This window comes from Vanessa cardui, chromosome 19 (assembly GCF_905220365.1).
Source record: "Vanessa cardui chromosome 19, ilVanCard2.1, whole genome shotgun sequence".
In the NCBI taxonomy this organism is placed as follows: Eukaryota; Metazoa; Arthropoda; class Insecta; order Lepidoptera; family Nymphalidae; genus Vanessa; species Vanessa cardui.
Window position 1 is genome coordinate 1,616,922 of NC_061141.1, and position 22,076 is coordinate 1,638,997.

A 22,076-nucleotide genomic window follows, 5' to 3' on the forward strand; every position below is an offset into this window, starting at 1 on the left:
TATAAATAAGACGTTTAATATACTTTTGGTCTATTTGAACAGGATGAAGTTCTTAGTTTTGATGCTCTTTGTGACGGCGATTCACGCCAAACATGAAACATACTCTGGGTGAGCCATACATAATATTACTTTAGAATACTTTTGATTGCCAATTTCCTTGAAGAAAATATCTCAATATCTCAACGGGAAAATTATTTGGTGCCATCAGAGCTATATTTATAATTGACATATTGTTATGAATCTGCTGATTATTATTGTATTTATTTAATCTACCAATTGTGCCAGGTGGAAATCTTTCTTCGTCAAACCGGTGAACCATGATCAGCTGTCGAAATTGACGAGCAAGATCGAAGAGTTCGATCTCGACTTTGTCAGTAATGCAGCGGTGAATCGAGAAGGGGTTGTGTTGGTTAAGCCCCAGTACCAAGTGGACTTTTTGAAATTCCTATCAGACGAGAACATATTCCATCAGATACATAGTGATGATCTTAAAAAGTGAGTATTGAAACTTTGGCTATATCTTTCAAGTGTTCATTAAGGCTGGTGTGACTTATTATTGAGCAAATGTGTTCTTCTTAGAACTTTATTGCACATCGTTATTGTTGAACCGAATAGGTCTTTGGTTCGAAAATTTTAGTTATGAATCCACTTAATTTCGTCTCATTAAATTGTGTTATTAATTCACCTCGTGAACGATTAATACTGTGAGGAAACCTTAAGTTGTCCATGGAAAGTTCTGACTTTTTTCAACTTGAGTTGGGGAACATGGTGGAATAAATTTTCATGAGAAAAATGAAAGAAGATACCTTAGTCCAGCAGTGAAACATGTAAAGTCCATTACTGTATACTTTAATCAAATTTATCAGGTAGGATAGATGCAACAAAACACTATCAAATAGCATTTAACTACTTATAAATACTTAAATAGATTCAGCTATATTCTAAATTTGATTGTTTTTATCCATGAAGTTTCATATTCATTTCACATCTGAGGCACTGGATTGTTTCACTTATAATCTTGCGCAAATTCACAAAAGATTTAAAGTTATTTAAATCTCGAAATTAGCTCTAATTGTCAGATTGAGATTTTGTAATTTTTGAAAAATAGTCAACATATTATGGATTACTAAAAGAAAGACTACTAGAAAAACACTAATCTTACTAATATTATGATTTTGAACGTATGAAGGGATAGATTTGTTACGCCATCACGGCAGAACGGATCTGAATGAAATCTGCCAATCAAATAACACATAGGTTAGAGAGTCGAACTTCTTAGAATTCTATTTGACGTAGTAGAGAGAGAAACTCCGAGCAGTCCTCAAACATGCGCCCCTTAGTCGGTTTAAAGCAAGTTGCTCATCAATGCTCAGGATACATAATACCGCATGGTAATTTTATGTCAAAGATTTTTGATTGAAAAAGATTAATTACTGAGTTTCTCGCTTGTGAGTTGTTCTATTCAGTAGAAACAAAATTCCGGTGGTAGTTTGATATAACCCTTGGAAAAGGACTATTCAAAAGCAACAGTTGAATAAATTACACTTCGATTTTTATTTAACGTATGAAATGACGATCGGTTGAATAAAATTGAATTGGTGAATAGAAGCTAAAGCGGCACAATATATATGGCGACTAAGCATGGTGTATTCGCCATAGAATGTATTAAATATATTATTTCAGTTCTATTAAACCGTTTCAAAGACTATTAATTTCATCATAAAGAGTTATTGTTACATCTCTTTCCTTCGTCATCATCGTCATAAGCAGTCCATATTAGTCCACTGCTGGACATAAGCCTCTCAAAATGCACGCCACTGTAGTCTTTCTTCGGGTATTCCCGTTTTTATTTACTTTTTCTTAATTTTCCTTAATTGCTTCAATTCTGCAATCATGCTTATTTGAATATAATTCTCATGATGATATACATTGATTAAAATTATCAAATGTCAAAACTTAAAGTAAGGAGCTTGAAAAGATTATAAACCGTTTCTTACAGTAATAAATGTATTAGCTTTTATCACTTGGAATGTTCTAATTATGAGACAAGTGGTCATTAAAAGATTATAAAGTTCATTTATCAATAGTATTTCGGATGACTTATTAATCTTCTTTGATACATTGGACAATAAAACGATCGTCAAATAATTTATCAGTGTATTATAGGTTTTAACTAAAGCATGCTGCCGTTTTACATTTTTTAATTTATGACTTCAAATTTATTCCAATAGATACTGATTTAAGTAGTACTACAGATAATCATTTAATATACTGATAGCAAAAATACTATACTCAACACAAATCATAAGAATTCATTAGAAAACCTAGTTAGGAAAAAGGCTCATAAATAAAATAGAAACGATTATGATAGACGCAACATAACATTTATTACAAGGATTAGAAATTGAAAAGCAGTAGCTGTAATAGAATTCACTAAGACTGAATACCAACATTATAAAGACCCAAACACAAAAGTAAAACAAGTAGGAAAAAGAGGATTGAAGGGCATGCATAATCAACATGATAAGCAAATACTCACAATCAGAGCATATTATCACAACTAATCCGAGCACGAGCGTAATAATAAATATTAATAAAAAGTAATAAATTTATTTTACATCGTATCATAATTATAAATTGTCAAAGAAATAACTATAATCACTAAAATAGACGTTTTGGCGTACAGACTAGTTATTCCAGCTAGATTATGAAACTAACTTGTGTTAACCAGCAAATCTCCTCTATGTAGGAATAAGATTATAGCAGAAGTAGCTTTAGCATCGTTTAAAAATATAATAACTTTTATTTAAAGTTTATTAGCGATAAGAATACAAGGTGTCTCCAAAACATAAATTGAATTTTCTATCTTCTATTTCAGACAATTTGACATCGATGACCAGAAAATCGAAGCAAGAAAACTAGCAACACGTTCTGTCAATGGAGGCAGGATACCTTACGATAATTATCAACCTCTGGACGTGGTATGTTATTTGAAAAGATAATTTTATGAGTAGTGTATAAACAATGAACTACAAAATATACTAAATCCGTCTTTTTCCGGATTTTCGATTCCCAGATTCCGGATTTCGTACTTTATCAGGTCTTTGAAGATCTGATAAAGTACAAAATCCAAAGATAACAAAATCACCAACTACTTTAAGCAATTTTGGTTTACGCAGTTATTTCTGCTAATATCAGTACGCTGTACAATCTTGTCCCAGTTTGAAAAGTGGTTTTAAGGACAAAAGATAATATTCTTTTACTGAATTGACGATGTAATAACAGTATATATAGACAATGGCGATCACATCGCTATCATCAGATTGCTTATTTGCGATTCTGTTGCTGTTTCACTGACATGAAGTCTTCTTCTTTTACAGATATATGAATATATCGACAAAATCGCTGAGAACTATCCGGAAACTGTAACTTTAGTTAACTCCAAATCATTTGAAGGTCGACCCCTTAAATACTTGAAGATTTCTAAGGATAAATTTGCCAGCAACAAACCAGTCATCTTCATCGATGCTGGAATCCACGCCCGAGAATGGATCACACCCCCACCAGTCATTTACGCCATCCACAAACTCGTTGAAAATGTCACTGAGCCTGATCTTCTTGATAACTTTGACTGGATTCTCTTTCCAGTCGTCAATCCTGATGGTTACGTACATACTTTTGAAAGGGTAAGTTGAAATGAATAATACCGCTTATGATTATATTACACGTCAAAGACAAAAATTTAAATTCTTAATATAACTTTTTGTTACAGCAAAGAATGTGGCGAAAAACTCGTTCAACTGACCAGAACGTTTTGAGCCAAATCTGCCCAGGCGTCGATGGAAATCGTAATTTTAACTTCTTCTGGAACACAATAGGTACAAGCAACAACCCATGCTCTGACATCTACGCTGGAAGTAGACCATTTTCTGAAGTTGAAAGTAGGACTGTTGGTGAAATAATTGAGGAAAACCTTGATCGAATGATACTCTTCATCACCGTGCACAGTTACGGTAGCATGATCCTCTACCCATGGGGCCATAATGGTACTCTCTCTCAAAACGCCTTCTCTCTTCACACTGTTGGCATCGATATGGCTGATGCTATTAATAAATTATCACTGCCGAATTTCCCTAATTACGTGGTAGGCAATGGAATGCTAATCCTCAATTATGCCGTAGCAGGTGCTGCTGAAGATTATGCTCATTACAGAGGAGTTCCATTGGCATATACTTTCGAATTGCCAGGTCTGCGATCTGGTTTTGATGGTTTTCACTTAGACCCTATTTATATTCATCAGGTCTGTATAGAAACCTGGGCATCTTTTGTCGTTGGGGCTAGAAGGGCTGGTGAATTATACGGAAGAAGAAATCTATAATTGTGCTTTAAAAATATTATGATATTGTATATAAATAGTTAAGACCATAAATTGTAATGTTTTTATTTATATCTACTGATTTAGTATACGTGTACAAAAAACAGTGGTTTCATTTTAATATATTAACGTGCCGTTTTATTTATTTATTTATTTATAAGGACAACTTACAAAACATACACCACTTAAAAGTTTTAAAATAAAGGTAATTACATTTTTAGCTAAGTGTTGTTTCAATTAAAAGTTATCACGGCATGGAAAAGGACAATATTTTCTATTAACCTAATACAACTTTTTTTTTCTACTTCTATTATACAAACAAAAAATACTACCAATAATGATACAATATAAAATGTAAATTACAAAAGACAATAACAAATTACCAACTTATTACTAAACAATTGAAAATTAAAAATAAATAAAATGAAACTTTTTTTTTTAGACAACATAATATATTTTATAGCAAACATAACAAACAAACAACTGTAATACAGAATGTAAACGACACAATATAAACGTGATCGATGTTGAAGGACTGGAATGTGATCTTTATTTTATTATTTTCAACTTACAATTATTAATTTATTCTGGGCGATTTAAAACTAGCAATAACTTTGCTTTTAAATTTTGGCAGACTGTCTGAAAAAACGTCAGTATCAATTTCTTGATTTTTTATGAGTAGGTTATACTGTCTAGGTAGCCTACTCATGATAGAATTCTGTCCTAAATTCGTTTTTGAGCGTGGAATCGAAAAAGGAACGTATTTACTCGCACGAGGAAACCTTGACGGCGCATTAAAATTAATTTTTTTTACGAGGTTAGGACAGTCTAAATTGCCATTGACGATTTTGTGAAGCAAAATCTGGTCCAATAAATGTCTCCGATTGAGCAAGCTATTTAGTTTAAAGCATTTTAACCGACTATGATATGTCGGTAACTGTTTCACCTTATTACATTGATATGCAATGTGCCATAGGAAACGCTTTTGAACCCTTTCGATGCGTTTGATGTGGACTTCATAGTGTGGAGACCAGACCTGAGTACAATATTCTAGACCAGGTCGAACTAAGGAAGAATAAATGTTTTTTCCTATATATTATTGAATACTTTCCGTTCTACAAATAAAAAGAACATTTCTTTCGATGACACTCTCAAACCATTTGCTAGTTGTAACTTAAGGCAGAACATCTTGACACCCAAAAACAACGCCTTCATCCACAGACTGCATAACAATACTTAGTATTGTGGTGTTAGATTGGTAAATGTACAAAAGGCATAAACGGTATACAAATTAATTCGTTTCTAAGGTTGGTGGGTTAGCGATGTAAAGAATGGTTAATATTTCTTACAACGCCAATCAATACGGGTAGTAGTCGTATGCTCAAAAAAATTACTAGATACTAGAATCTATACTAATGTTATAAATGTGAAAGTAACACTGTTTGTTTGTCTGTCTGTCGATCATTCACGACCAAACCGCAAAACAGAATTTGATGAAATTTCATATGAAGCAAACTTGAACTCACAAGAAAGGACATGACTACTTTTTTTACCTAACACAATATGACAGTCAAAAACAATCCTGGAACGCGAGCGAAACCGCGGGCCACTACTAGTATAGTATATTTTGAAAGAGATTTTATGCATCCTTGATTTCTGCGTTTAATACAATACCATCTAATATAAACCATCGGTCATTGTTGGTCGTGGCGTTGCTTACGTTACCGTATGCACTTAAATACAGTAGAGAGTTCACTTTCACCTTCATTCTGTGTGATCTCTGAGGACCTGTAGGCACGTTTAATTATAATACAAACTGGAACTTCGTTTTTTTCCTTGACTCTCTTGCATGGCGGTGATGGTGACAAACCATCACGCAAGCAGTCGAGTTATAAGCAGTGGAAATTAGTAAAATAAAGACGAATGTTACGCCACCTATTGTCTATTTAAAACAATTCTAATAACATCAATATAGATCAACTTGAATTTCTTAATAAATGTCGTTAAGCTACATTGGATGGCGCTTACTACAATTTAATTATTTGTTTATTTACTTCACTTTAAAAGTACTATTGTAACTAAAATTAAAAAAACAAAATTTAGACAGAAGAAGGACAGATCTTTGTTATTCAAAAACGCCAGAACGGCTAAACGTATCCAATTAAAATTTGGTATTTCTTATTCATAACGCTAGTCAATCGCGGGAAAAATCGTGGACGAAATCTTTTCTTTTTTATGGTATTTGTTGGCGGACGAGCATATGGGCCACGTGATGGTAAGTGGCCCTCGTCATCCATAGACAATGACGCTGTAAGAAATGACAACTATTCCTTACACCATCAATGTGCTACCAACCTTGGGAACTAAGATGCTATGTCCCTTGTGCCTGTAGTTACACTGGCTCAATCAACAGAGTACTATTATTTAGCGGTAGAATAACTACTCTTGTACACTAATGAAGTTACATATGACGACTTAATAGTATTTGATTCAGCTAAAGCTATCCCCAGCAATAAAAATTAAAATACTACCTTCATTACTAATGTCGTATAGATATTGACTACATCACCTGAGAGTAACAATTTTATAACATTATATATATCAAGCTCGGTAGTAACTTTAGTATATTTGTTTTTTAAGACAGCAATGCAAAGACACCGACTTTTTTATAAAATGTTTCCATTGCAATTTATCATCTCAAGTTATAAGCTAAGCTAAGCTAGCTAAGGTGATGAAATATGAAATAAGGTTTTTTTGGGTGGGGACCGCTACTTCGTCTGCTGCGAAGATGGCAAGTCCTTTTATCCGCAAATGTGCCACTATGTTAAGTATTCACCATCATCAAATTGGTGCTGTTGCAAATATTATCTATCCCCTACCACGTCATAAAGACGAAAGCGTTATTTCTCTTGTACTTGTAGTTACACTGGCTATCTCACACTTCAAACCGGACCATACTAAAGACTGCTGTTTGAGCGCTTTGACATATTATGATGAGTTTAAGGGCGCAGAAGGTGTTACAAATACCCGTCTAGAGAGCACTTATTATTGAGCAGATGATTCAACACTACCATGTTATATAATGTATACTCCATATTTGTAGACAAATTCTCTTAGGAGAAAGATCGACATGAACTGAATATATCGAGACGATATTATCACGCTAATCATTCCCTTTTAATACAATATATTTATAATGTAAAAAAATCCATAAAATAAAAATAAATTAACAGCTTGTAAATGACCCTTAGCTCATCCTTACTATTTGAGTAGAATATTTGGAGCTTATTTACTCCGAAGGCATTTAATGTAGGTGCAATTTTCCTTACGATGTTTTTCTTTACAAGAAAAACAAGTAAGTAAGAGAAACCTTATGATATACATGTTGTATTTTTTATGAGATATCTCGTTATATCAATTAAATATGTTCTTTCTTCATCTGATCGATTTTCTAAAATGTCCAAAGGAAAATCCACGACAACGTATCTAACGTTTGTAGATAAAAACCAGATATAACTTTTGTTGTTTTGATAAGATTATTATGCTATATTTGCACCCGTATCGTCTTTTAAATCGTCTATATTTTTTGGATTAATTTCGATTTTTTTTGCATGATATACTATCTCATAAATGAGAGAAAAATATATTTGAATTAACTGAGCCAGTGTGGATTGAACTCGCGCACTATGGGTTCCGTATTACGAAATAGATCTTATCTTTCTTGTTTCTGATGCCCTTGGCAAATGGGAAATGCAACATAAACGGCTATACCTTTTGATTGAGCGCTGTATTTGGTATTCATTTCAACTTTATATCTCTACGAGTTCTTGAAAAAAAGATTCTTGACAGACAGATAGACAGAGAGATGGAGAATGAACTGATGTTATAATGGTTCGTTTTTTCCTTTCGAATTACAGATTCATAAAAAAAAAATAAAAACAAAATATTCAAGTATTTTTTAAAAGATTGTTTGTTCGGGATGTATGTTCTACTAAAAGGAAGCTAGATTAACTCTAGTCGATACTAATTTATAGTCCAATCTTACACACATACGGATAAAATCTAATTGTAATAAATTATATGTATGTATTAGGAATGACTTATGTTTACATACAGATACAGATTGATTTATGTTTATATACAGTATATAGATAATATTCTATACTAAATTTCGTTGAAATTACACATGCAGGTTTCCTCACGATGTTTTCCACTGGGCCATTTCGGCTCAGAGGCTGTCACGGATCAAACACAATAGCGCAAATTTCCAAATGAATCCCATTAACTATACTTGTACGTGTATAATACAATAGATCTCTACTAACATTATAAACGCGAGAGTAACTACTTTTACTTGGGGGTAGGGTTTTGTCCAATGCCATCTGGGTAGGTACCATCTACTCATCAGTTATTCTATCGCCAAATAACAGTACTCAGTATTGTTGTGTTCCGGTTTGAAGGGTGAGTGAGCCAGTGTAACTACACAAGGCACAAGGGACTTAACATCTTAGTTCCCAAGGTTGGTGGCACATTGACGATGTAAGGAATAGTTAATATTTCTTACAGCGTCATTGTCTATGGGTGATGGTGACCACTTACCTTCAAGTGGCCCATATGCTCGTCCGCCAACATATACCATAAAAAAAAACTTGCAACCATCGGTTAAGATGCACCCGTGCTTGCCACTAGGCCATCTCGGCTCAGAGGCTGACACTTACCAAACACAATAACGCAAATCCAATTAACTATACGTGTACATGTATACCACGAATAGATCCCTACTAATATTATAAATAAGAGAGTAACTTTACTTTTACTTGGTAGGGCTTTGTGCAAGTCTCGTTAGATACCAACCACTCATCAGATATTCTACCGCACCATAGACTCAGTATTGTTGTGTTCCGGTTTGAAGGGTGAATGAGCCAGTGTAACTACAGGGACAAGAGTCATAATGTCTTAGTTCCCAAGGTTGGGTGACGCATTGGCGATGTAAGGAATGGTTAGTATTTCTAGCATCGCTAATATCTACAGGTGGTGGTGACCTCTTATCACCAGGCGGCCCATATGCTCAAACGTATTCTTAACGTATAGCATAGAAAAAAAATTCTGCCACCTCTTTTCGCCTTGCTGAACCGATTTTAATTAATTTTGGTGTAGGAATAGTATGAGTATCGAAAACGAACATAGATTAAGGTCGGTTAGCTGTATCACGAAAACCATCCCTTGAGGATAAAAGTATGGGGAATCAATCACTTTCTGTGTGGGGATAAATTATGGGTGAACGTTTAAATGCGACAGCTTAATAAATTTCGCGCGGTTTAAGCCGCAGAGGCGATATGGCCCAGCGGTTAGTACGCGTGCATTAACCGATGATTGCGTGTTCAAACCCAGGCAAGCACCGCTGAATATTCATGTGCTTAATTTGTGTTTATAAATTCATCTCGTACTCGGCGGTGAAGGAAAACATTTTGAGGAATCCTGCATGTGTCAAAATTTCATAGAAATTCTGCCACATGTGTATTCCATCCACCCGCATTGGAACATCATGGTGGAAAATATTCCAAACCTACTCCTCAAAGGAAGAGGAGTCCTTAGCCCAACAGTGGGAAATTTACGGGATGTTGTTGTTGTTGGTTAAAGCCATCGTTTTAACTAGTATTTTTATTTATCTAAGCAATAATATGAATGTTACGCTTGTTATGTAAAAAAGTCTTGACTAAACACGTTTGGAACTGCAAAGGGAAACTACCACTCGTTTCGTACAATTTGTATTGTTAATCTAACATTATTTCCATTATAGATGATAAAAAAGTGTGGAGTTAATACCTGTTGACTTTCAAGCAGGATATATTAATTTAAATAATTGTATTAACTAACTTGACTTTGTATTTTTGAAATGTCGATAAAGAGTTACTACTGAGTTTCTTACCGGTTCTCTCGGCAGAATCTACTTTCCGTAACGGTGGTAGCTTCACTTAATAGTTAAATTACGATTCAAAGTGCTTGTAAAAGCATACTTGAATAAAGTTTATTTTGATTTTGACAAAGGATAGCGTGATTCAGAACAACGAATAAAATGAACCACGACATCTATTGATACCATTATGAACTAAATAAATGCTTAAAAAATGTACACAAAGTAACGGAAGAACTTTTAAAAAACGCTCTGCATTTTGTGGTACTCGTTTTGCGTAAAGTGATTTAGCAGTTTTTCCTTTTAGTTGTCCATTTTAAAACAAAGTGGATTTTATTATTACGGAAGGATAGACTGTATAATGATATCTAATTACGATTTTAATGAACTAGATTAATGACGATTAAAGATATTTTAAGTATTTATCATTGAATAATCATCTCAGATATTCTTTTACGTACAAGATAATACATTTTAAGCTGATTGCTAATCGTAAATCCGTTTCGAATGTAATAAAAAAGGAACCAAAATCATTTTGGCCATTTGTCCGATTTTCGCCATCGCAAAAATGGCAGATTTATTTAAAATTATTTTCCTAATATTTGCTTCTGTTTATATAGTGCAAGCTAAACACGAAGAATATGATGGGTAAGATTTTTAAACAATATGTATATAGTGAGATGTATGTTACCACCAACTTGCTAAATAAGCCATTCTGTAAAACGCCTTGCCACTTTACTAAACGGCGTTCAACCAGTGGGCAATTTATCTTCCGTTTACAGAATAGGGACTCTATTGGATAAGGATATGTTTCAATAATCGTAGAACTTCAGCGCTATGGAATATCCTGTACATTTCACTTGCATAATAAATGTAATACAGTACAGCTTGTGTGTCGTAACAATTTAACATCATCACTTGCTTCAAAAGAAGAAGTCCGTATAGAGTTAGTTATCAGAGTCATAATTTTACACGCAATTCAAGAAAATAAGATGTAAATCAAATAACCGATTACATTAATGGAAGAGGAAATGTCTGATGCTATTCGGGCCGAGCTGAACAACACCGTTCAGTAAAGTTGAGAGATATATCCTTGAATGACTAAATTGAGCAATGGAATAGGACATAATACTCACTTTAACTTGTATCATATAATATTTCGAACCAGTTATTTATAATTATTTCTTATTCATCATCATCATCATCAGCCCTATTTGTCCACTGCTGGTCATAGGCCTCTCCAAGTGCAGCCCACTGTGGTCTTTCCATGGATGTAAGGGAACGCAAACTACACCTTGTGCTCCAAGCCAACCTCATCTGCCCGTGGTACATCCTGCCGACTCATTAACTTATAAGTCTTCTTGTCCCATACATAAATAGACATAAAGCATTGTGCTCTTATTCGCATTTAATTATATACTTTTTATATGTGGAGCTGTTTTTTTGTTGTTAAAGTTGAATATATTTACAGATTAACTTAAAATATTTGATATAAGACCTCTTTGCATACCACATTGATGTATAATTCATCGCTAAGGTTACAATATCTAGAAACGCTTAAATCCATATCTTCTCGATTTTTAATGAGTAGCCCAAAAGATCATGCTTCTAATTTAAAAAATGACGGCCTTTTTCATTTTCAATCCATATTCCACCATCTTACGGATAGAATTTCCAAATTTCCTTCCTTAGTGAACATCTACTCAATAAAATGATCCCACTCAAAACGTTTCATGGTCCCATTAATAGTTTACACTCGGCGATGATATCAGTCAGTCAGGACAGCTACAGAACAGAAAAATTTAAAACCACTGGAAACTTAACAATCAAATTAATTTTGTAACTTTGTAACTTTGTAAAAAAAGATAGTCTGACAAATATTTAATTAAAGCATTCCATAATTTTTCAAATAATAATTTTACTACAATTATTAATAGAACCTAATTATAATAAAGATACACGAATCCGATAAAAAATTTCATGTTTTGATTCGCGATTCTTCCTTATTGCATAATGTTTTCTGAATGTAAAAGATAATATGAGAATGCTTTAATTAATTGATGGTAAACATATTATCATTTGTTATTGTTAAATTATCTTTTCTTATAATATCTATCCAATATCGAATTCAAAAAACAAAATACATTAATTAATTTGGTGATCTGAAGGAATACAATCCTTAGAAGCTCTCGAAGATTTATATTATAATATTATTTAATTCGACATTAAACTATAGTCAGTTGAAACATGATGAGCTGAGATGGCCCAGTGGTTAGAACGCGTGCATCTTAACTGATGATTTCGGATTGAAACCCAGGCAAGCACCAGAACCAGTCGGAATGACGAATTCAAAATTTATAAGTAATTATGAGGTACTTGAGTAGAAACATTTTTTGGATAAAGATACCTAGGTGTAGGAACTGTATCCGACACAGGACTGATTGAAAACAATAATTGTGACACAATTTAAAAACTGGCTGTTTCAAATAACAATGGGCGAGTTTCTTGATAAATGGTGATAAAATTGAGACATTGAAAATGCGAAAAACAAGAAGCGTCAATAGCGCAATAGTTTACCCGCTGACTAGGGATTTAAAAAGTTCAGGATCAATTATACCCCTCTTGGCTATTGTCTTCCCCACTCCTAACACAAGTGATAAGCTCCAAAGGATGTACTCCACGTAGGAATATTAGAAATTGTTACTTACGTTTTGGGCATTGCTAAAAAAAAACAAAAATGGTTTACCGTAAAGTTTACTTGAACAGAACATATTTGGTTTGATTAAATTTCAAACCGCGCTTTGAAAGGTACCGGATAAAGATGATGATTACTTTTTATTTTCTCCTTACAGACACTCCTTGTACGAAGTCAAGGTCAATGACCTTGTACAAGTTGATGAGGTAAACGCAATAGTCGAAGACATGACTCTGGATCGTTGGTCGTATGCTATTCCTGGCCGAGAAGGACTCATTCTAGTTGCAAAGAACATGAAACCTCTTTTCGAAAATGCCCTTAATAAAATTGGAGTAGAATACAAAATTGTTTCAGAAAATATTAAAGAGTGAGTATATATTTTTTCATTGTTGTAAAAGATCGTATCTCCTACCACCGAGAAGAAATATTCAGTATTGTTGTGCTCTGATTGGAAGGGTACGTGGCAGTGTAACTACAGGCACAAGGGACATAACATCCTAGTTAACAAAGTCGTTGGTACGTTAACGATATGAGAAATGGTTAATATTTCTTGGAACTCCAATGTTTATGGATAGTGACCACCTACTCAGATCCATTTGCCATTTTATTTACCATTAACGTCAATATCTATCTTTCATTTGGGAAACTACTAAGATTACTGATTATTACTTTTGGGTAAATATTCCGTTTCATTAAGTACTTGATAAAGATAATTTTAATTCATATGACTGCTTCAAAATACTTCTGATGAAACGTCACAATCAACTACCATCTTGATAAATAACGATTAAAATTTAATATTATTTCATAGACAACTGGAGTTGGAAGATAAATTGTTAGCTGATGCGGCAAGAACGAGCAATTTCAGTAGGTCTGGAGGTATATCTCTAGATATCATTCACCGTTACAATGTGGTAAGTTTGCGAACAAATATTATATGGAAAATTATCGAAAATTTAAGATACGAATAGGAAATATTTTTTACTAAACGCGGTTAGCTTGTGTTTTAGTGATTCATCGTCAGGTATTAGTCAATAAAAGTAAAGTGTTTATGTCTTCTTGAGTTCACTTGCTACATACCAAATTCAATTACAGATTCAGTGGTTTGACCGTGAGAAAGAGATAAGAGTTTCTTTCGTACCTATAATATTAGCATAGATTAACTAATAGTGATTCAATTTAGATTGAATTTTGAAGATAAGCTGACTCCCGTAATAACTTATCGGAGACGAAATTAATTATCGCATACATATTTTTTTTAATTATTAGCTCTTTAAATGTTTGCATTTGATCAACAACAACAATCAAACATAAATTTCCCACTGCAAGGCTAAGGTCTCCTTTCGCCTTTTTTTTGAGGAGAAGGTTTGGAACAAATTCCACCACGCTGTTCCAATGTGGGTTGGCATTAAATCAAAACTTATATAAAAATGAAGAGCAAGTTATAACATTGTGGTCTTTAACACCATTAAACGTGATAACGTTTTTGTATAGGAAAGAATTAATAACGTAAACTTACCTTTTGTGTTATATGTTTGAAAATAAAGGAGTATAATAAATTTATGAAACATTTTTAACTATGTTTTATTTTCAATCTGAACACGCAGTGGCTTAACATATTCACAGAAATAGTATGCTCTACTTAATTTGATATTTGCTTATATAGACTGATTCTGCTCTTGTTGTATAAATAATATTAAAAATATTACAACTCCAATAGGTGGACCGATACCTCGTCGATCTGGGCAATAGGTTCCCATCAACTGTCCGCGTCGTGTCCGCTGGGAGAAGTGTGGAAGGTCGAGACATCAAATACCTTAGGATATCTTCAAATAATTTCCAGGTATTATTAATTATATATTTACAAAATTATAGGAACAGGCAACATTTTGTACTGTAGCACTCTCGAGACTTATTAATAATTAAAACTGTACATTCTATTTTGTAAAAAAGTGACTGATTTATGCTTTGTTGTAGCTTTTAATATAATCATTATTTAAAGTTACAAAGGCCACAGCTCACTTTCTGACATCATACGATCGTTTTCTGAAGTGACTTTTCAAATTTTTAAGTCTTTCAGAATAGCTTTTATAGATTCATATATAATTTTGAGGTTCTTCCTCCATAAATAATTTCGGACAATTTAGATATTCGATATTTTGTAACTCTCAAATATTTACAGGACAGTAATAAGCCCGTGGTCATGATCCAGTCACTCCTCCACGCTCGTGAATGGGTCACCCTCCCAGTGACTCTGTATGCCATTCACAAGCTGGTGATTGATGTCACCGAACAGGATCTGATTAGGAACGTTGATTGGATTATCTTGCCAATTGCCAACCCTGACGGATATGAATTTACTCACACCACAGTATGTATCCCACAAACACTTATTTTATTATCACACTGACATATTTCAATAATCAATATCAATAATCAAACATCTAATAAAATGCTTATTATGACTTCGCATAGCTGGGCTATATAGTTTGATTACCATTCATTCTAAATATTATATTCATATACCATAAAAAATGAGTAAGCCAGTGTAACAGGCAAATAATAAATAGCATCTCTTCAGCTTCCACGGTTGGTGCATTAAGATTGTTTTTCATACAAGGCCGATGTTAATAAGTGTTGGTGACCAATACCCATTATAGTCTGGCTATCTAATTTAAATAGAAATGCTAAAAACTCGATTCGTGCCACTTTTTATTCCGTTAGTAACTAAACAGGACTCATCCAGACCAAACAATTTTTTTGTAATATTTCATTCATGTACAAAAATACGTTACGTTTTTATTTTTAAGAATGATATTATATTAATTAATGACACGTATGTTATCATTTAGACTCGTATGTGGAGGAAGAACCGCAGAACTGGCCTCGGTTTATGCGTTGGCGTTGACCTCAACAGGAACCACGACTTCAACTGGGGAACCGCCTCCAGCAACTCTGCCTGCAGTGATACCTTCCACGGACCCAGACCCTTCTCTGAACCAGAGACACAGATCACAAGGAACATCATCACCGAATTTAGAAGCCGTCTTGCTCTATTCATTGATGCCCATAGTTTCGGAAGCTTGATACTCTACGGATATGGTAACAGACAACTGCCGCCAAATGCCTTGATTTTGAACACAGTCGGTGTCCAAATGGCTCAGAGAATCGACGCTGTCAAATGGTCATCCCATCCTAATTATAGAGTTGGTAATATCGCAGCAGTATTGTACCTAGCATCTGGTGGTTCCAGCGACTACGTCCAGTCAATGATAGGTCGTGGTCTCTCCTATACATACGAACTGCCAGCTTATAGAAATCTGAATACCATAAACGGTTTTCTTGTTGACCCTGCTTTCGTTCGTCAAGCTGGTTTTGAAACCTGGGAAGGTATCAAGGTGGCAGCTCGATATGTCGTCCAGAACAGAATGTACTTCAAGAATCAAACCGATGACTTTACAATGTTTTGATATTAAAAAGAATTCTATTAAAATAATGTGACACTTATGAAACTTTTGTCGTTATTTCATTTTGACTATACATTATAGATTCCTTAATGCGCTTAAGATTTATTCTTTAATTTGTGATTTTGACTGTTTATTCTCTAGTCTCAAACTTTTTTAAACAATTTGGTCGAAAAGTTAAAATGCAAAATTCACTGGCTAGTAGTCATAATACTTGGTGGTAAGGCTTTGTGTAAGCTCGTCTGGATAGGTACCACCGACTCATTAGTTATTCTTTCGCCAAATAACAGTACTTAGTATTGTTGTGTTCCGCTTTGAAGGGTGAGTGAGCCAGTGTAACTACAGGCACAAGGGACATAACATCTTAGTTTCCAAGGTTGGCATATTGACGATGTAAGGAATAGTTAATATTTCTTACAGGGTCATTGTCTATGGGTGATGGTGACCACTTTCCATCAGGTGGCCCATATGCTCGACTGCCAAACAATACCATAAAAAAGTAGGTGCTAATATATCAAATTTTACGCATTAAACGGTAAAGCAATTACAGTAAGCTTTTAGGTGATTCACGAATTAAATAAATTTATTATCACCCAAAAACAATAGACTAATCGTACATGAAGCTACCAACAGTTCGAAAAGTAGTCTCTACCGAGAATAAAAGAAGAAATTCAGTAGCTTCACAATTCCAATTTAACTCCATTTCATCATTCCAATAGAGTTTGCCAGTAAAATATAATTACATTTTTATAAACATATCTAGAAATCAAATAAAAATACTAAATATACGCTTTTCATCATTAGGACTTCTGTAACTAGTAAATGTACTCAATTATTTTTCCATGAGCTTAAATTTTGTTAATAGGCCCAGTACAAATACAAATAGTATGTACCTATTAGTGGTGCGAAGTCAAGAACTAGGTGTTATTATTTTATCCTTCCTCACTACCGTTACTTTCAAAAAGATGTGTGTTATTTTCATATGATATAAACATACTGTAAAGCCACTGTAGACCGATTATATTTAAAAACCCGTAGAAAGTTAAATAATACTTCGTAACAACTTACATTAGATTAAGAATTTGAATTTGAAACACATAAAGAATAAAAAAAGTAATTTAAATGTCAGATCAGCAACCCTCAACCTTTATAAAAAATATCATTCTTAACGAAAACCTTATACATATATCATCTTAACTAACCAATACTCTCAATCCCATCGACTCCGAGGCTCCCATAAATCACCAATAAATAGAAATAAACAATACCCTCGAGGTATTCCCATAAAATATTCTGCGAGTGAGTTCGTGCTGAGAAAACAGACATCAGTGAGAAATCCGTTGTTTTTCAACACAGGTAAGTAATAATGGCAGGAATTCGAGATATTTCTTCAAATACATATAAGGGCTAGTGCACAACGCACGGTGAATATAATTTATGAATTATAAATAAAAATAAAAAAGGACAAAAGACACTTATGACGTCATCATTCAAAATAACTGATTACTCCAATATATGTATACTGTATATTTGAAACAAGAAGCAACACTCAGTAACGGATTTCGATTGTCTGAAAATATCTTCGAATAACACTTCTTCAACTATCTTCATTGACGTTGTAATCCACAGATGGCACACTGAAGAAGACCACATGCTTCTTAACACTTACTTTTCCTCCTCAAACATAATTTTAAAGAAATTTAATAGCAACAAGTGACAATAGTGTATATTGATATTATTTTTTTTATGCAATAGGTTGGCGGACCTGCATATGGGCCACCTGATGGTAAGTGGTCACCATCACCCATAGACAATGACGCTGTAAGAAATATTAACTATTCCTTACATCGTCAATGCGCCACCAACCTTGGGAACTAAGATGCTATGTTCCTTGTGCCTGTAGTTACACTGGCTCACTCACCCTTCAAACCGGAACACAATAGTACTGTAATAATAATACTACGTACTGTTGTTTAGCGGTAGAATATCTGATGAGTGGGTGGTACCAACCCAGGCGGGCTTGCACAAAGCCCTACCACAATTTTGATCAAATATTTATTACAATTATATTTTTGACATACTAAAAAGAAAGTAAAGACTACACAGACACTTGACACACTAAATCTGTCTAATTACTTGTAGTATTAATGGCCTAATTAATTCACTCTAGCCCATAAACAGCGTTCTTCTATATACTTTTGATGTACCGCCAATTACGAAAATAAAATCAATTTAAGAATTCTTTAGTCAAGTAAACTATCAGATGCAATTTTGAATCATCGTTTTATAGAAAAATGTAGAATCTACCGCGATGTACCGCCGTAAGTCAAGCATGTTCTAAGCTGTTATGAATTCAGCTGAAGCCTAAAAGTTGAACTTTTAGATTATAATTTCTGATTATAATGTCGTCAAAAAAGTTACAGATATTGTTGAATTTTAACATGAAGAAATCATTTCAACAAATATAATTTGTTACTCTGAGCGAAGCGAGCTGTCCATCACCAAGTTGATACTAAACAAACAAATCAAAATATATAGATAGAGTATTACAAGCACTTTTGAATCGTCATTAAATTAGATTCTACCGAGCAAAACCGGTACTAAAATCACTAGTTAGTAAACGATTAACTTACTATGAGTATCAATATGTTTATTTATATACATTTTTAATTTTTTATTTTTTTGTTCAATGTAGACTGCTCTTAATAACAGGGTGAAGTGTAAACGAAAAATATTGTCTTAGGAAGCGACGTGACGCCATGCCTGCTATTGGACGTTTAGTGATGTTCGCTCTACAGAATTATATGTATCGATAAATACAAAAGCGTCTTTAATTTTGCCCCAAAAACCTAAACAAAAAACCTTAACATTAGTGAAATTATAAGATTACCACCGCCCATGGACATCTGCAGCACCAGGGGGCTAGCAGGTGCGTTGCCGGCCTTTGAGGAAGGAGTTCGCTCTTTCCTTGAAGGTTCCCATGTCGTATCGGTTCGGAAAACCGCAGGCGAAAGCTGGTTCCACAAAGTGGTTGTGCGAGGCAGAAAATGTCTTAAAAATCGGGCTGTTGTGGATTTTCGGACATCGAAGTGGTACGGGTGAAACTTTGAATTTCGACGAAATGTCCGAAGGTGAAATTCAGCAGCCGGGATTAATCCGAACATTTAGTATGCTAGCTTTTTGCAATTGGATGTATGTATTCTTAGCCAAACCTAAAGTTTTCATGGACTGGTGTGACTCCTGTTGTAAATAACACTATTGGAACGATTGCTGCATTCTGTAAACTCCACATTATTATTATCGAGAACGCCCTGTGACTAAACGCCCATCCCTATTAAGGACTTTATATAGCGGGCTATCTTTTACACTATTTTAACTTATACTTTAAATAGTTAAGTTGGGAATTTATGTCATGACTAGCTGCTAGTCGCGACTTAGCTCGGCTATATTACAGATTCTCTAGTGCTCGAATTTTGCGATAAAGCGTTACGCAACGGAAGTTCTCAAAAGGAATAATATTACGCCGTGGACTATAGAGCCTATAGTGATATATACAGCTTATCGATAGCCTTTCTTGATAAATCGGCTATCTAACAATGATTTTTTTTTTCATATTGGACAAGTTTTTGATATTACCGCTTTGAACCAAACCAACAAACAGTTTATCTTTATAAATTTACTATAGATATGTGTATGTTACTGTATGTACAGGAGATAAAAACGTATATATTCATTTAAATAATTGTATTAACTAACATGACTTTGTATTTTTTAAATGTTGATAAAAGATTAACTACTGAGTTTCTTGACGGTTCTTCTCGGTAGAATCTACTTTCCAAACCGGTCGTCTTCACCTAGTTAAATGACAATTCAAAAGTGCTTGTAAAAGCCCACTTGAACACATAAAGTTTATATTAATTTTGATTTTGACTAATAATAGTAACTAAAATAAAAAAGGTACTAATAAAATATATACATATATACATTTTTATGATTTTAATCTATAGTAGTATGTGAGGTTGGGTTTTTTTAGAACGCCTTACAGATAATCTATTTAATAAACAAAAATAAGACTTACACCTAAAGATTTCAGAGATAATATTATTATAATACAAATCGCGTACCTAATGAGATATGTTATCGCAAAACACTGCAACATTGATCTTTTACTTATAAACAGAAGCCTTAATTAACTTAATTCAATAAATAAATATAGAAAACTAATTATAATCTATATCGACTCTGGGAATCGAACCCGGGACCTCGGAGTGGCGTACCCATGAGATCCGGTGAACACACCACTCGACCACGGAGGTCTTCCAGTAAGTATATTTTTAACTTAAAAAATATTCACCCTCCAAGGCAATACATTTAAAAGGCTTTCATAGCTTTCACTCATAAACAGAATCATTAACAAGGATTTCCATGTTTCTTAATTAAAAATATATATAGAAAAAAATCTCTTAACTACAAGGGTCAGCCAGCATGCTCTTTTACTTTCAAATAAATAAATAAATTTTATTTAAATAAACTTTACAATGAAGCGTTTTTGAATCGTCGATAATAGGCTATTTGACACTGTGACAACTAAAGTGACAATTGTTGTAATCAGTATGTATCATGAATTTAAAAATGGTTATTTATTTACGAAAGTTGAAAATAATACTTAATTTATTCAAAAAGCCATAAATTAAAATACATTTTTTTTTATTTTGTCACGTGACACAAAATGCTCCTGATTGGCCGAGCTTATGATAAAGTCACTTGCTTGTTAACCTTGCTTGTCTACTATATGTAGCACAGATTAAAATACAGGCAAATGACGTCACCGACCCCACTGTAGCGCCATATTGTCCAAGTAGCATTTTCACGCGCTATTTAAATATGGAATTTTTAATACCATATTTTTCGGCAAATATGTACCAGAAATAAAAAACCAACTTTTACTGGTTTCCTTAACTTAAAATGGATTTTAAAATTAACATCAAAAACCAGTCAAATGGCCTATTTAAGGCATACTTCCACTTCCACTTTTCAAATAAACAGATTTACAATGCCATTTTATACAACAGTAAGTGTTTTTTGATGAAATCCGATCTAAATTAGAGGCTTTTTCCCAAAAAGTACTTTTTTAATGAATATAGATTTATTTATTAATTTATAATAAACTTTTTAAATTTTATAAATAGTAAATTGATTATATTTAATTCGAAAAATTATTACATAATAACACTCTAGGATATATAATATATGTATATATTATCTGATATCTATGATAATACCCTTTTTTTAAATATTTAATCAATTTAATCCAATTGATTAACATTAAGAATTTGATTATAAGTTTCAGTCTAAAATAATTATCATGGTTAAAACCCAAGTAATCAGGCTAATTATGTCCTCAACACCGATTTCAGCCACAGAAATCATTCTTAGCTTTATGTACTTTCCGATTTCAATATGGCCCTTTACAGCATATTTACTTTCAGAGACACCATGGATTTAAAATGCAGGGACATAGCGGTTTATATTGTCTAATGGCTGAAAAACTGTTTAAGCCGCAGAGGCGATATAGCCCAGCGGTTACAATGCGTACATCTTAACCGATGATTGCGGGTTCAAACCCAG

At 33.6% G+C, this 22,076-nt stretch overlaps 2 protein-coding genes across 2 annotated transcripts; both read left to right on the forward strand.

Annotated features, from left to right (window-relative positions):
* On the forward strand, window positions 1–4,481 carry LOC124537869 (carboxypeptidase B-like). Its single transcript, XM_047114821.1, has 5 exons — window positions 1–108; window positions 286–495; window positions 2,879–2,981; window positions 3,381–3,686; window positions 3,773–4,481. Exons 1-5 carry the CDS (start codon window positions 44–46, stop codon window positions 4,376–4,378), a joined length of 1,290 nt encoding a protein of 429 aa, XP_046970777.1. The 5' UTR covers window positions 1–43; the 3' UTR covers window positions 4,379–4,481.
* A 6,330-nt stretch (window positions 4,482–10,811) lies between these two features.
* Window positions 10,812–16,500, forward strand: LOC124538029 (carboxypeptidase B-like). The gene is made up of 6 exons (XM_047115029.1): window positions 10,812–10,937; window positions 13,142–13,351; window positions 13,796–13,898; window positions 14,705–14,827; window positions 15,167–15,355; window positions 15,837–16,500. Exons 1-6 carry the CDS (start codon window positions 10,858–10,860, stop codon window positions 16,452–16,454), a joined length of 1,323 nt encoding a protein of 440 aa, XP_046970985.1. The 5' UTR covers window positions 10,812–10,857; the 3' UTR covers window positions 16,455–16,500.
* The last annotated feature ends 5,576 nt before the right edge of the window (window positions 16,501–22,076 follow it).

Coding starts and splice junctions, on each gene's coding strand:
- LOC124537869 (XM_047114821.1), top strand. CDS start 44: ATGAAGTTCTTAGTTTTGATGCTCTTTGTGACGGCGATTCACGCCAAA. Junction 496..2,878: donor CATAGTGATGATCTTAAAAA/GTGAGTATTGAA, acceptor CTTCTATTTCAG/ACAATTTGACATCGATGACC. Junction 3,687..3,772: donor ACGTACATACTTTTGAAAGG/GTAAGTTGAAAT, acceptor TTTTTGTTACAG/CAAAGAATGTGGCGAAAAAC.
- LOC124538029 (XM_047115029.1), top strand. CDS start 10,858: ATGGCAGATTTATTTAAAATTATTTTCCTAATATTTGCTTCTGTTTAT. Junction 10,938..13,141: donor AAACACGAAGAATATGATGG/GTAAGATTTTTA, acceptor TTCTCCTTACAG/ACACTCCTTGTACGAAGTCA. Junction 13,899..14,704: donor TCATTCACCGTTACAATGTG/GTAAGTTTGCGA, acceptor CAACTCCAATAG/GTGGACCGATACCTCGTCGA.